This window comes from Anolis carolinensis, chromosome 3 (assembly GCF_035594765.1).
Source record: "Anolis carolinensis isolate JA03-04 chromosome 3, rAnoCar3.1.pri, whole genome shotgun sequence".
NCBI classification, from domain to species: domain Eukaryota; kingdom Metazoa; phylum Chordata; class Lepidosauria; order Squamata; family Dactyloidae; genus Anolis; species Anolis carolinensis.
The window spans coordinates 185,681,326-185,694,268 of NC_085843.1; the positions used below are offsets into that span (position 1 = coordinate 185,681,326).

At 38.1% G+C, this 12,943-nt stretch overlaps 1 protein-coding gene across 4 annotated transcripts in view; it reads left to right on the forward strand.

The window, feature by feature from the left end:
• Positions 1–12,592, forward strand: part of usp54 (ubiquitin specific peptidase 54) — a 107,405-nt gene extending 94,813 nt beyond the window's left edge. For 3 of the 4 annotated variants that reach the window (XM_008114244.3, XM_008114243.3, XM_008114245.3), the window contains exons 20-23: positions 1,111–1,229; positions 4,553–4,687; positions 6,777–6,966; positions 11,224–12,592. In XM_008114244.3, the coding sequence (XP_008112451.2) occupies positions 1,111–1,229; positions 4,553–4,687; positions 6,777–6,966; positions 11,224–11,798 (1,019 nt within the window). In that variant the 3' untranslated portion in view covers positions 11,799–12,592. The remainder of the gene's footprint in view (positions 1–1,110; positions 1,230–4,552; positions 4,688–6,776; positions 6,967–11,223) is intronic. The other variant, XM_062975881.1, reaches the window with a different exon arrangement.
• Positions 12,593–12,943: the final 351 nt, after the last annotated feature.

The following is a 12,943-nucleotide window of genomic DNA, read 5'->3' on the forward strand; positions in this document are numbered from 1 at the left end:
TAAAGCCAATGTCCTTAAAGTTTTGCAGCTTTGAGGGAAATTCCTATTTATAAATTTGGTGTGTGTGTGTTTGTGTGAATTGATGCCAATTTTCTATGTATTTTTGTCATTTCCATCTGATTATTTTTTGTTGGCTGAGGGGCTACACAAACCACACTGACATTTATTTCACTAGAAAGTTGTTCCTATTTTTTTTTTATGAAACCAGACTTCTTGTGCAGCCTCATCCATATGTACCTGAATGCTATGGTACTCAATTAAGGTTCTCCCTCTCGTATTCTCATGCAGACAATCACATGCCTTCCAATACCCAGAATTCTCTTTTGCTAGAACCCATGTATTTTTATTTGCATGCCAGAGCATCAGAACTGGTGCCAACATAAGGCCAATTCCAACATTTTTAAACGCCAATTTAAATAGACATAATATTTTAAACACTTGAAAATGCTTCAGTAATAGCAGGTAAAATTAAAATATTAAATTTACTTCATGAATTGAAAATCTCTTGTCTGTATCACTCAACTATTTATGGAAGGCCTACTTGAGTAGTAAAATTTTTGCAAGCCAGCAAAAAGATAACTGTTTTAACTGCTTTTCTAGTCCCAGCAATCAATTTCACTTTTCCTATAATGGGTTATTTACCTATTGGGTACATTATTGTGGCTAGCACTGTATCTATTTAATAATAACAAAATCATTTAGTGTAGTTTTTATCACGGAGATAATTTAAACAAAACAAAGCAATGAATTAATAAATGAAAATCAGGATTGTGGGAGTCTTGACCTGAAACTGAAGGACCAACTATGAGAAGTATTCAGTTATGAAGATATAAATATTTTAGCTGATATTAATGTAACTAAACTCATTATGTACAGCAGAAGTAAATAGTGTCGTTAAATTTAGTATCATATAACTTGTTTTGAATATTAAATGTTAGATCCAAATTTATTGAACTAGTTGTGGAACTTTCTGTTGTTTTCACTACCTCACAGAATTTAGGCTTTTGTTCTGGTCACTGTAAACTAGCAGAAAAAAACTTCAGATGTTTCCCAGATTCATATTTACAATTTTGGTTTGCCTCTGCTCCCCCCACGTACTCTTTACTACAGCATCTGCAAATCTACCTACAAGAAGGATACACAGTTCAACTTACATTGGATTGTCAAAAACCCCAACAGCAGAAATAGAGCGAAGCCTTTATGGAACTGCTATATCTCCATTCTCTAAGGTAAGAATATGCAGAAAGATTATATTAGAGCAGCGTTGGCGGGGGGGGGGGGGGGGTTCGCTTTCATGGCAGGCCACATCATTGTCTTTTTGGATGTTTGTATTGCTTACAACAATTTCAGAGAGAGAATAATTTAGGGAATAGAGTATGATCGTTGTATGATTACCTATCCCAATCCTTCACCCATGGCTATAATTGACTTATTTAAAATGTACAACTCACTCTGATCTCTGGCCAACACACGTTTTAGTGCCTCAAATGTTAGCTATGTTTATTTTGACTTGCTGATTCCAAAAATGACACAATTTTCCTCTTATCTGCTTTTTTTTTTTTTTGAGATACAGAACAAATGCCACATCCCAGTTTCCATTTGCTTGCCCATAGAAAAGCATGATAACTATATCATAAGAAACTACAAAAGATGCAGTCTATCCAATGCAATTTTCTGAATCAGCACTCCAAATAACCCCATGGACAGGCCTCAAACCCAAGACACCAAGATTTCTTCCCCTTGTGCTATATTATGGATCTCCAACATACAGGCAATCCTCAGGTTATGAACAAGATAGGTTCTGTAGGTTTATTCTTAAGTTGAATTTGTATGTAAGTTGGAACAGGTACATTTTAAAGTGTTAAATCCAGCAAGAGATGTATACAGTAGAGTCTCACTTATCCAACATAAACAGGCCGGCAGAACATTGGATAAGCGAAAATGTTGGAATAATAACGAGGAATTAAGAAAAAGCCTATTAAACATCAAATTACATAATGATTTTACAAATTAAGAACCAAAATGTTATGTTTTACAACAAACTGATAGAAAAAGAAGTTCAATACACGGTAACGTTATGGAGTAATTTCTGTATTTAGGACTTTAGCACCAAAACATTGCAATGTATTGAAAACAATGACTACAAAAACATTGACTACTAAAAGGCAGACTGCACTGGATAATACAGAATGTTGGATAGCAAAGCTTGGATAAGTGAGACTCTACTGTATAGATATAAATAGAGAGAGCACTTTGGATAGCATAAGGAGGTTCACATCTCAGTGGAGTTTGTTTTGCTGTCTGTGTCCCTGTTCAGAAGATTTCACCTCACTTTCTGTCCCTGTGATCATTGGGTTTTGAAAAATTTGGCTTGTAGAAACAACGATTGGTGAGAAAGCTTCAGTTGAGACACCTTTTCCTCATGAAAACTTTTTCAGGAGTTAATTTTTCTTCCTAGGGATAGATTTCTCTCACTTACTGTTTTTTCAGCCCAATTCTGAACTATGGTTTGTAAGTCAGATGTTAGTAACTTGTGGACTACCTGTTAGGTGTGTGCACAATTTTGTTTTTGTGTACCAGATTTGGATGATTCGGTGGATTTGGTTGCCAAATCCAAGAAAACGAGCCTGACATGGGGCAGCCTAAGCCTTAGCCAGTACAGATCACAGCAGTCGGATCTTTTTGGCTAATGTGGGTTAATGGAGACCAATGGGACTGAGCGGCACTCTAACTGAGGCTGAGGCGTGTGGGCAGGGCAGCCTCACAATTCAGGAAACCTGCTGCTCCTCCTTTGCTTTCTTCCACCATCCCTTACTGAATTTTTCAGACAAGTCAAGGGAAAGTATAGTCCTCCTTCCATTGTACTATTTTGGGGTATAATTAGAAAAAGCATGAAATAGCTCCCACTCATTATTTTTCTATCACTCAGTGCAAATGAGATAATTTCTGTTTCTCCCTACAACTGATTCTTTAAACAAAACGTGAAGTAGGCGTGTCTGTCATTTGCACTGCATTGTGGAGAAGAAAGGATTATCTCCTTGTTTCAAGCCTCCAAACTGAAGCACTAGTAACAGAAATACACAAACAGTTCTCTAACATTCTGCCAAGAGCAGAGGACTTGCATAAAAGGCAGTATTGTGTCTTGTGCAAAACAGTTTACTTCTGATTTAAATCTTCTCCATGCCGCAGTAGAAATCAGACTTCAGGGGATGGTATAGGTGCTATTGACAATCCTTTTTCACAGAAACTCAGAAGCACATTCCTAACGTCACAGATTTGTGATTACAGTTTTTCTAAGTAGATAAACAGTCTTGAGAAGTTACTAAAGTAATTACTTTTCATAAGCAGTGCAGTGGATTCTACCTAGAAACTCTGCAGAGTTTCTAATTTGATGTGATTCCCATAACTAAAAAGGACAGAAGAGACTTTCACATATGGAAATATTTTTTTAAGATTTGATATTGGAGTCCATTTGATTAAAACCAACAGAGAAAAGGAGAGTCCAAAATACATATTTTTTTCTGTTGAACTCAAGTGCTTTAAGGGCACTTCCATCTTTTCGTCATCAGTACCTTCTTTCTCATTCTTAAGACATGTAGCGATCTCATTTACAGTGCAGTCCCATCAAAAATAATTACCATTGTTTACTCTCCAAATAAGTGTATAGTTGTAGTGTTAAGTTTCCACTGAATAATAACATGTAAATTCTCACCACATGTACAATAGTATGATTGGCATTAGTCTCTTATTTGAGAGTAATCATATAGCTTAAACAATGCACTCTTCTCAGTCTGAAAGCTCTACCTTCTCTCACCCTATCAACAATACTCGTGAGTGACCTTTTCCATTTGAGGCAGTTCTTTCACACTGCCTAATGTAATGGGTGCATTATTTAATAACGACAAAAGCATTTAGTGTAGTTTTTATCACAGAGTTTAGCCATTAGTATCAATAATGTAGTATCAAGGTTTTCAGTAGCTTTTGAACACTGTATAAATGCAGAATATACAGTGAATAATATAGACATCAAGAGGGAATAACAAATCTGCTTCAGTTAGTAACATTTCTAGATTCTGAGGGGAAAACAAGAATGAAATCTTAAGGGACGTGAGACTGTCAAATGTAGTATATCATAAGACAGCTTTGCTCAATCTGGTGTCCTGGTGCTTTGTTCTATAGCTCTCAGCCTCAGCAATATACCAATGGCCATATTTAATGAGGATCATAGTCCAAAACATCTGGAAAGCACCAAGGTGAAGAAGGTTGGCCCAAACTTTCAAGGAAATTGCTCACTTCATCAGATGCATGATGTTTTACCTCAAATTGGTAGATATATGTGTAGACAATATAAACACCATAGAAAAAGGAAACTAAAATGGACAATTCCAGGCACTGTCATTTCCATGTTCACCTCTTTGCATATTCATTCACTTTACAACCTTAATAGCCATTATACATGGCTTCTAAACTAGGCAAGTGAATTATTGACTGACCACACCATATACCAATTTTCCATGAAGATATCTTTCTGAATATGACAATGTCTTTTCAGGTACCATACACAAATTATGGCAAGGAGCCAGAAGAGGAAATGTATAGTGCAGAGAACTTTCGTCGCATTGCACGCAGTCTCAGTGGGACAGTCGTCACAAATAAGGAAGAGACACTTGTTTCTTCCCGCAGTTTTGTAAGTAGAAGTGTCAAAAACTGAGCCGGTATTTTCTTTGTATGTTCCTTCATTCGCCCAGTTTTGTTGCTAAGGCTTAAGGAGGAAAACACCTTTTAATAGCTTGGTTTGTTCATGAAATCTTTTGATTTCATATGTATGTGAGACAATTAAGTTTTAGTATACCTCTGTGTGTGTGTGCGTTTATTTATTTCATATCCTTTCTTCCAATATGGGATCTAAACGTATTAAGTAGAGAGGTTTGAAAACTTACTTGGGGGAAGCAACAACTTTCAGAATCCCCTAAAATAGCATAGTCACTGGTTGAGGAATTCTAGGCTTGTAGTAAAAACCAAAAAACCAACAGTTTTCCAATATAGGCAGTCCCCAAGCTACAGACATCTGAATTACATACAACTCATAGTTAAGAATGGAGATAACAGGAAGTGAGAGGAAATCTACCCATGAGAAGGGAAATGTATTCCTGGAACAATTATCATGGGGAATTATCATTCTGGCCACCCTGGGATAGGGTTTCTATAGACCACGGCCAGCTATCCAGGAGACCCTCTTGGTCCTCACAAACTATGCTTGCCTTTGAATTTATTGAATTAAATTTATTATTTAATTTGAAATACCCTGGCAAAACAGAGATCACCACATTAAAATTAATGGAAGATAAAATGTATGCACCTTTTGTCATTCCTTAACCTGTTGTTTCTTCTCAGACTCTTACGAATACAACACTGGTGTGCAAAATGGTTCTTTCTTCTGTTATTACCTTGGATATATTTGCCAAGAAAAAAAAAACCAAATTACTAGTTTCAATGTCATTAAGTGATACATTTCATTCAATGTCCAGTATGTCTAAATAAGATATTAAAATTCCTCACAGTACTGTAATCACTTATGTGAAAGTGTGGTCTCATACATATAAAACATAATTCAGGAGAAATATTGCTAGATTTTCTCCTAATTTAAAACAAATCTGTGCATTTTGGAAGTCCTCCAAGCCTGCAAATACCCCCCCCCCCTTTATATGGTTGGTGCTTTTTTGGCTATTACAAAGTTTAGAGGGATTTGAGAGAATGGTTTCACTTTTAATAAATATAATAATTGTTTTAATGGTGTTCATGTATAGAGACACTTTGTTTCATTTGGCTAGCAAAACATGAAATGTCTTTACCCTTTCCTGTTTGCTGATACTTATTACAATCTGTTGTGTATTCCTGTATGTTTGTTTTCATAATAAAATTTAATTAAATGAAAGGAACAAAACCAACACAGGTTCATCAAGCATTTCCTGGCCATAGTCACTCATCTATATATTGATGATTCTTAAACTATTTCCACTCAGGGCCCCTTTCCGCCCAAGCAATATTTATGTGACCCAGATATATAGGTGTATAAAAATCAAACATTTATTGATAATAAACAAGCATTTTCAAGGCTTGTTAAGTGACACAGGCTGATTTTCCCTTTTTATGAAGTACAGCTGAAGCATTTTCTGCAGTTTGCTGAAAACAGTGCAAGTTGTAGCTAACAAATTTGTGTAAATGTTTAGAAGAGCCACCGGGTGATGTTCAGAAACCTTTTACTGTTGCTCAGTTTTCTACTACCCCATTTAGGATTCCAACACAATTTAAGAAGCAGTGCTTTAGAATTCCTGTACTTCATTTAACTTGGAGGTTAATGTGCATTCTTTATGTACCAGATATGGTATTCTTTATCCATCTTTGGTCTCTGTTCTATTAGTTTACAAGTCTCAACACATATTGTATAGTTTTAGATACAGACCTTTCTTTTAAAGGCTGGTTTCAGCTATTTTGTTCATGTCCATTCCTAAATGCATATTATGTTGTATTTAGATTTTGAAAAAATCTGTACTAAAATAGCAATAAAACAAATTGCTTTTTACTAATATTTGGCTTTTTATGTTTTGGAAAATATGTCCACCTGTACAACATCTTTGTAAGCAGATAGACCTTACGAAGTTTCTCGTTTCTGCACTCTCCCACTTATTTCTCCAGTTCTGTGCTTGCCCAGTTTATCCCAGTATTGTTTTAACCATCATTTTCTGTTCTGTTTCCCTTTTTCCTTTTGCCAAAAGGAAGGGGCCAGTGAAAGGAAAATGCCAGTGGAAGCCAGACACCGTTCTTCCAGCACCACTTCCCTCATTTTCCCTCACAGTTTTCCTCCTGTGTTACCCTCTGATCCCCGACACTTTTCAACCCAACAACAGTACCTCTCACATGATGCACCAGTGCCTAGCATGGTGGGCAAGACACATAGAGGATCAGGTAATCACTGGAGTCTTTGCATGAGAGATTCAATAAGTGGCTCTTTTTCCTATTGTTGCACTTCTGTCTGGACTATGCCTGTCTGTAATCATGGTAATCATGTAATCAATCTCTTCCATCAGGTGGAATTAAGTGTTCTTTCCCCTGTTTGTTTTGTCACATACCATACTTCTTGACACCTGGACATATAAAATGAAAAACGATCCTTTATCCTTTACTAACTTAGCAATAGTTAAATTGACTTGTACGCAGAAGCCAACTAGTTTGTCCATTACAAATACATTTTTAGACAATGAAAAAAATGACTATATATGGATGTCACCTGATGGCCAATACTGAAATCAAATAGACTATATAATTAGAAGCAAAAGATAAGGAAGCTCTATTTTCTTGTGCCACAGACCATGAATTACTAATATTGAACATGATAAAGAACACTTAGGACTTTATTTCACAAGACAAGCAAACCAGCACTGCAGCTACACCAAACATGACGGCCCTATCACACAATGCTGTATGTATACCGTCTCCCCCTCCCCCATGATTCTCCGTTTCTAGTTATTAATGGGTAAAGCCCATCAATACCTCCCATCCCAGTCTTCCTTTCATGCACAGTGGTGTTTTGAGTCCCTTCTACTTCTGAGCTGACATACCAGCAATAAAGTGACATCAGAGGGTGGGATTCTCCCCCTCATTATGCCCAAGCTACTTGTTTTGGTTTGGTTTTATATTTATATTTGGTATTTTTTATTTTTTAAAGCTGGACTTTTGCAATTGTACTAAAAGTTTTAAAAATAAATTAATGGGTAATAGTAGTGCAGGATGACCTGGTTACAAATGTTTATGAAAGCACAATCATGGGACCCAGATTGAGAAATTGGTGCAATTTCACTGGAGAGTTATATTGAGAATGCTCAGCACTATTTGTATCACTATCAACAATAAGGAAACTGCAGTGGAATACTGTGATAGTCTTAAATTAAACTAAGACTAGATATGCTATATGGCCAGGAGGAGAACATAATCAAATTAAGAAGAAATAAAAAGATGGAAACAATATGCGGGTGAAGAGAGGGAAAGATGACTGATTATTTCAAGGAAAAAACCATCCAAAGATGAAGTTACAATTTTAGAAAGTGAGATGGAAGCTGTACTCAAAACACTCAAGAGGAATAAATCACTTGGAACAGATGACTTACTAATAGAGCTATTTCAAGCTTCAAAGAAAGATTCAAATTATATCTAAAATCTGCCAATTTTAAAGAAAACAAAGTAATTGCCTACAGATTGAAAATGCTCACTATGCTTTCCAATCCAAGGGTGACAACAACGATTACAGTAAACCATCAGACCATTCTATTAATCAGCCATGTAAGTGAAGTGATGCTCAAACTTTTAAACTAAAGATGTTGCCATATATGGAGTGAAACATGCCAATTACTCCAGTTTGGTACTGAAAAGGAAGAGGCATAAAGGATCATATTGTATGCACACTTTGGATAATGGAGCACATCAAAGACTTTCAGAAGAAATTTCATTTTAATACATTATAGTAAAACCTTTGGTTGTGTAGATGACAAAAAACTATGGACCATTCTTTAAAAAAATGGCTGTGCCGCATCATTTGATTATCCAGATGTGTAGTCTAAACTCAGAATAAGTGCAAATCCTTTGGGAGACAGTGGAACACAAAGTGTTATTAATGTGATGTTCAGTTGTGGGCTGTGTGAGAGTATGCCAGTAACCACTGGCAGAAGCAGACCCTTTGCCCAGTTAGTAACTACGCAACCAAAATGCTGACAGAATTTTAGGGGAAGGCTCATTTCTTTCATCTGTTGTATTCTTGTTAAATCTTTTTGTATTCTGGTGCCATTTATTAAATTAATAGGTTTTATAAATTGCATTACTGAGAATAGGTAGATACATATTCTCAAGAGTTTCTCAGTTGGCATAAACTGTACTTATTTCCTCCCCATTCCCAATTTGGAGCTTCATCCTACAAAAGTCAGCTCCACTGTGTTTAATAGAAAATACCTTATTGTATTTTTTTTTCATTCAAGTGAGGAGAGACTAAATAAAGATGTAACACCATTTCCATTTCAGAAGGCAAATCCTTCTCCTCAGACAAGCTTTCTTCCTCCCATATGTTGACCCTTTGCCTATTTATTCACCTTTGTGCAGCTCCTTGCTCTTTTGCTACAGCAAATTACAACTTCTGCACATCAGGAATTATTTACCATTTCCACCATTTTATCCCCCATGCCATGCTGCATCCCATTCTGAATTGTTTTAAGCAGAAAGGGGAGTAAAAGATTACCGTATTTTTCGCTTTATAAGACGCACCTGATGATAAGACGCACCTAGTTTTCAGAGGAGGAGACAAAGGAGTAGAGAAAGAAGGAGAACATGAGAAAGGCGATGAAGAAGAGTAAGGAGAGTAAGAAAAGAAGGAGGAGGCGAGGAAGAGGAGACAAAAGGAGGAGGAAACAAGAAGAGGAAAGATAAGGAGAAGAAGAAGAGGGAAGAGAATAAGAAAAGGAGAAGGAGGCAAAGGAGAAGAGGAAGAGGAATGAGGAGGAGGAGGCGATGAAGAAAAGGCAGGATAAGAGGAAGAATGGGGAGAAGAGGAGGAGGAGGCGATGAAGAAGAGGAAGAAGGTGGGGATAAAGGAGAAGAAGAGGAGGAGATAAAGAAGGAGGAGGAGAGGAGGAAACAAGAAAAGATAAGTGGAAGGAGAAGAGGAAGAATGAGGAGAAGAGGGAGGAGGAGGAAAGGAAGAATGAGGAGGAGGTGACGAGAAGGAGAGGAAGAACGGGAAGAGATGAAGGAGAGAAAGAGGAAGGAGGGAAAGAAGAAGGCAGATGAAAAAGTAGAAGAAGGAGAAGAAAAAGAGGAAGCAGAAGAGGAGGAGGAGAGGAAATCTATAGATCTCTTCCCCATCTGGAGGGATGCGGTCCAGGCCGCAGGGAAGACAGCCAAGGCTTTTCCAGGGAGGCGACCCGAGGAAGCAATGAGGTCACTGGGGAGGAGGAGGAAGATTGGCCGGGATGGGGAGAGGGGAGGGGGTGGCCCAGAAGCCCTCCTCCCTCCTGGAAGCAGCCATGGAGCGGCAGCTGCCCCACAGAGACCCCCTCCGCTTCCCCTTCCTCTTCCTCCCCGCCTTCCTCTTCGGGGGCCCAGCCCGGGCGGCCAGGCAGGGCGGGGAGAGGTTGGCGTGTGGTGACAGTGGTGGCCGGGGAGCAGGATCGCGCTGCTGCTACTGCTGCTGCTCTTCAACACTGTCATCGGCAGCAGCGAGATCGCGCTCCCCAGGTAACCACACAACCCCTCTAGCTCCGTCCACGTGAGGTCATATTGCGTTTATAAGACGCACTGACTTTTCCCCTCTATTTGGGGGGGGGGGAGTGCGTCTTATAAAGCGAAAAATACGGTAATTGCAGTATGATTTGAACTCCAAGTCAGTCCTGCGCCTCTTAACAGGGAAAGAAACAATGCTGTCCCCACAAGTCAACACAATTTTCACTCCATCAGTGTCATACTTTATCCCTTCTTAGTATCTGGAAAGTAGAACTGCCGTCTCTGGATAATGATCCTAATAAGACTAAAGTTTATTCTTGCCATGTTGAAAGCACAAGGTGTGCCATTGTCTTTCCCAGAGCAATAAACACAATACTTTGGGTGGAATGTTTTGGTTGAACCTTGTTGAGATTTTGGCATATATCACAAGCAATTGTTAAAATTTGCTTTGAGATTGGTTGATTAGAAGATTATTTTAAATGAAAAAAGGGATAATTAGGAAGGTCAAAATCCATCAAAGCAGAGACAGATTGCTCAGAATATGACCCAATGTTAATCTCTTGCTATATAATTATCTCAAGCATGCCAATGCTATCATCCAGGTGATTACCTGTGACAGGAGGAATTATAGCCATGTCTCTCAGCATCAAGCACTTTTGTGTTTGTGTAGTCCCTGGTCACGTTCAGATATATGTTCTAGAGAAGTAAATTGCATATTGTGGATTAAACACAGCCACAATTAATATATTCATGAGTTTTACAGTAGTGATCTTGGCCTGTTACTACAATGGAAGACTAAACATAGTAGTGCAGTGTTAAACATAAATGTTAGTGATAACACAAAAGGACTTACATTGCTTTGCTAGTAAGGTCCTAGATACAGCACTGGTATATGTTAGGTCTATCAATCAGTTTGGAGTGGGGGGGAAAACAGTATTTATATTCTGTTTTTTTCCACAGGAAATCAGAAGAACATCCCAAAAATTCTGGCTGTGCCTGACAGGGGTGAAACTTTCCAAGGTGAAGACAACCCAGGTCTGGCACTGAGCTATGGGAGCCTCGTTTACAAACATCAGGGCTTGTCTTCTCAAGGACGGAAAACTCTTCTTAGTACGCATTTAGGAACTGAAGAAGCATCAAGCATCTCTGGTCATTGGCCGCAGATGAGTCACACTGCCAGACAAACAGCAACACTACCAGGCAGACAAGCTGAACATTGGGGAAATGCTGCTCAGAAAAGCAAGGGATTAGAAGATCATTTCATCCAGCAGCCATTTCAGCAAGGAAAGGAAGAGGCTTGTGCCACTGACCATAGGCCACTCGTTGACATAGGTCATAGTACTTTATTTGTATCACCTGGGGCTTCAAGAGACATGGGTTGCTTCCAGAGTTGCCCTGTACCTCCCCAGTCTGCCAAGGCTCCAGGTCCTAGAAGGGTAGATATGCCACCAGATGAAGACTGGAGGAAATACAGTTATATCCCACAGCCTGGAGCAAGGAGAATTTTCCCAGTATGCACAATGGATGGAACTTAATTCATCCACTTCTGAGATGCACCGAAAGGTGATAGCTCATACAGCTGCTGCCTCCTTACAATCTAGTGGCTGAGGATATCTCAGCTTTCAAAGATGGTTGCTCCTCTTTGAAACAAGTTGTCTGAACTGTTGTGACTGAAATGCAGTTGATAACAAGACAGCAAGCTCTCCCTCAGTCCGTTTCTCTGCCAGCCTTGTCTTTAATAATATATATATAAAATAATTGGAAACTAATTGCACTTGTGTTACTGTTTCTGTATTACCAAATCACTGTCTTATGAGACTTCTCAGCATCTCCATTCTTGGCCTCTCTCCAAAGGAAATGGTTGAAAGCTCCCTAATAACAGAAGGAAGGTAAGGTTTACAAATAGATGGGGAAAATTCCTTTGTTAGCAAAATGCTGCATTTTCAAAGACTAAATCATATAAAATCATACTTGTAGACACATATGCCAATCTGCTGTTCATTTTTCAGTTTTTTTTCCCTATTAGATGATAAACAGTTAAAAATCAGTTAGTGCTGATGGGTTAATAAGGCAAGTGTATTTTTATTTCGACTGAGATGTTAGGCACAGGTGACTACTGTAGATGCTAATAAAGTGGAAAGAAGGCATAGCTCAAGTATAAACCAGGCCTTCTCTAACCTTTTCAAAACAGACTAACAGTGGAATAAATTGCAAAGACTGTTAAAGCTGCACATATAACATTGTAAACACAGAATTGCTCTAACTATTTTAGAGTCAGACATACTTGTCTTTGTAAGTATTTTTCAAATAAACCTATAAAATAGTTATATTTGTTAGGTGATGTGTGAATTCATTTTGTCTTTCCAGTAAAATGATACAAAAACGCACAGAGATCCCTCCCCCCACTTTCTTAGATCTCCGTGCATAATGTTTATATCCTCGTGGAATTAAATGTTTTATCATATGGATCCATCATTGTCTGGGTCTATCAAGTAGTCTGAGCTGTGTGTTCTATGAAAAATGTATTTCAACGTAACTTTTGCAATTGAAAAAATTGATGTAAAGACAAAATAGTTTAAATGCCCAATGAAAAGCCCATTTTTTCTTATCTTGGTCTTTAGACTATAACAACAATAAATTATCTGAAAATCTTTAAACCTGTGTATGTATAAAGATGCAG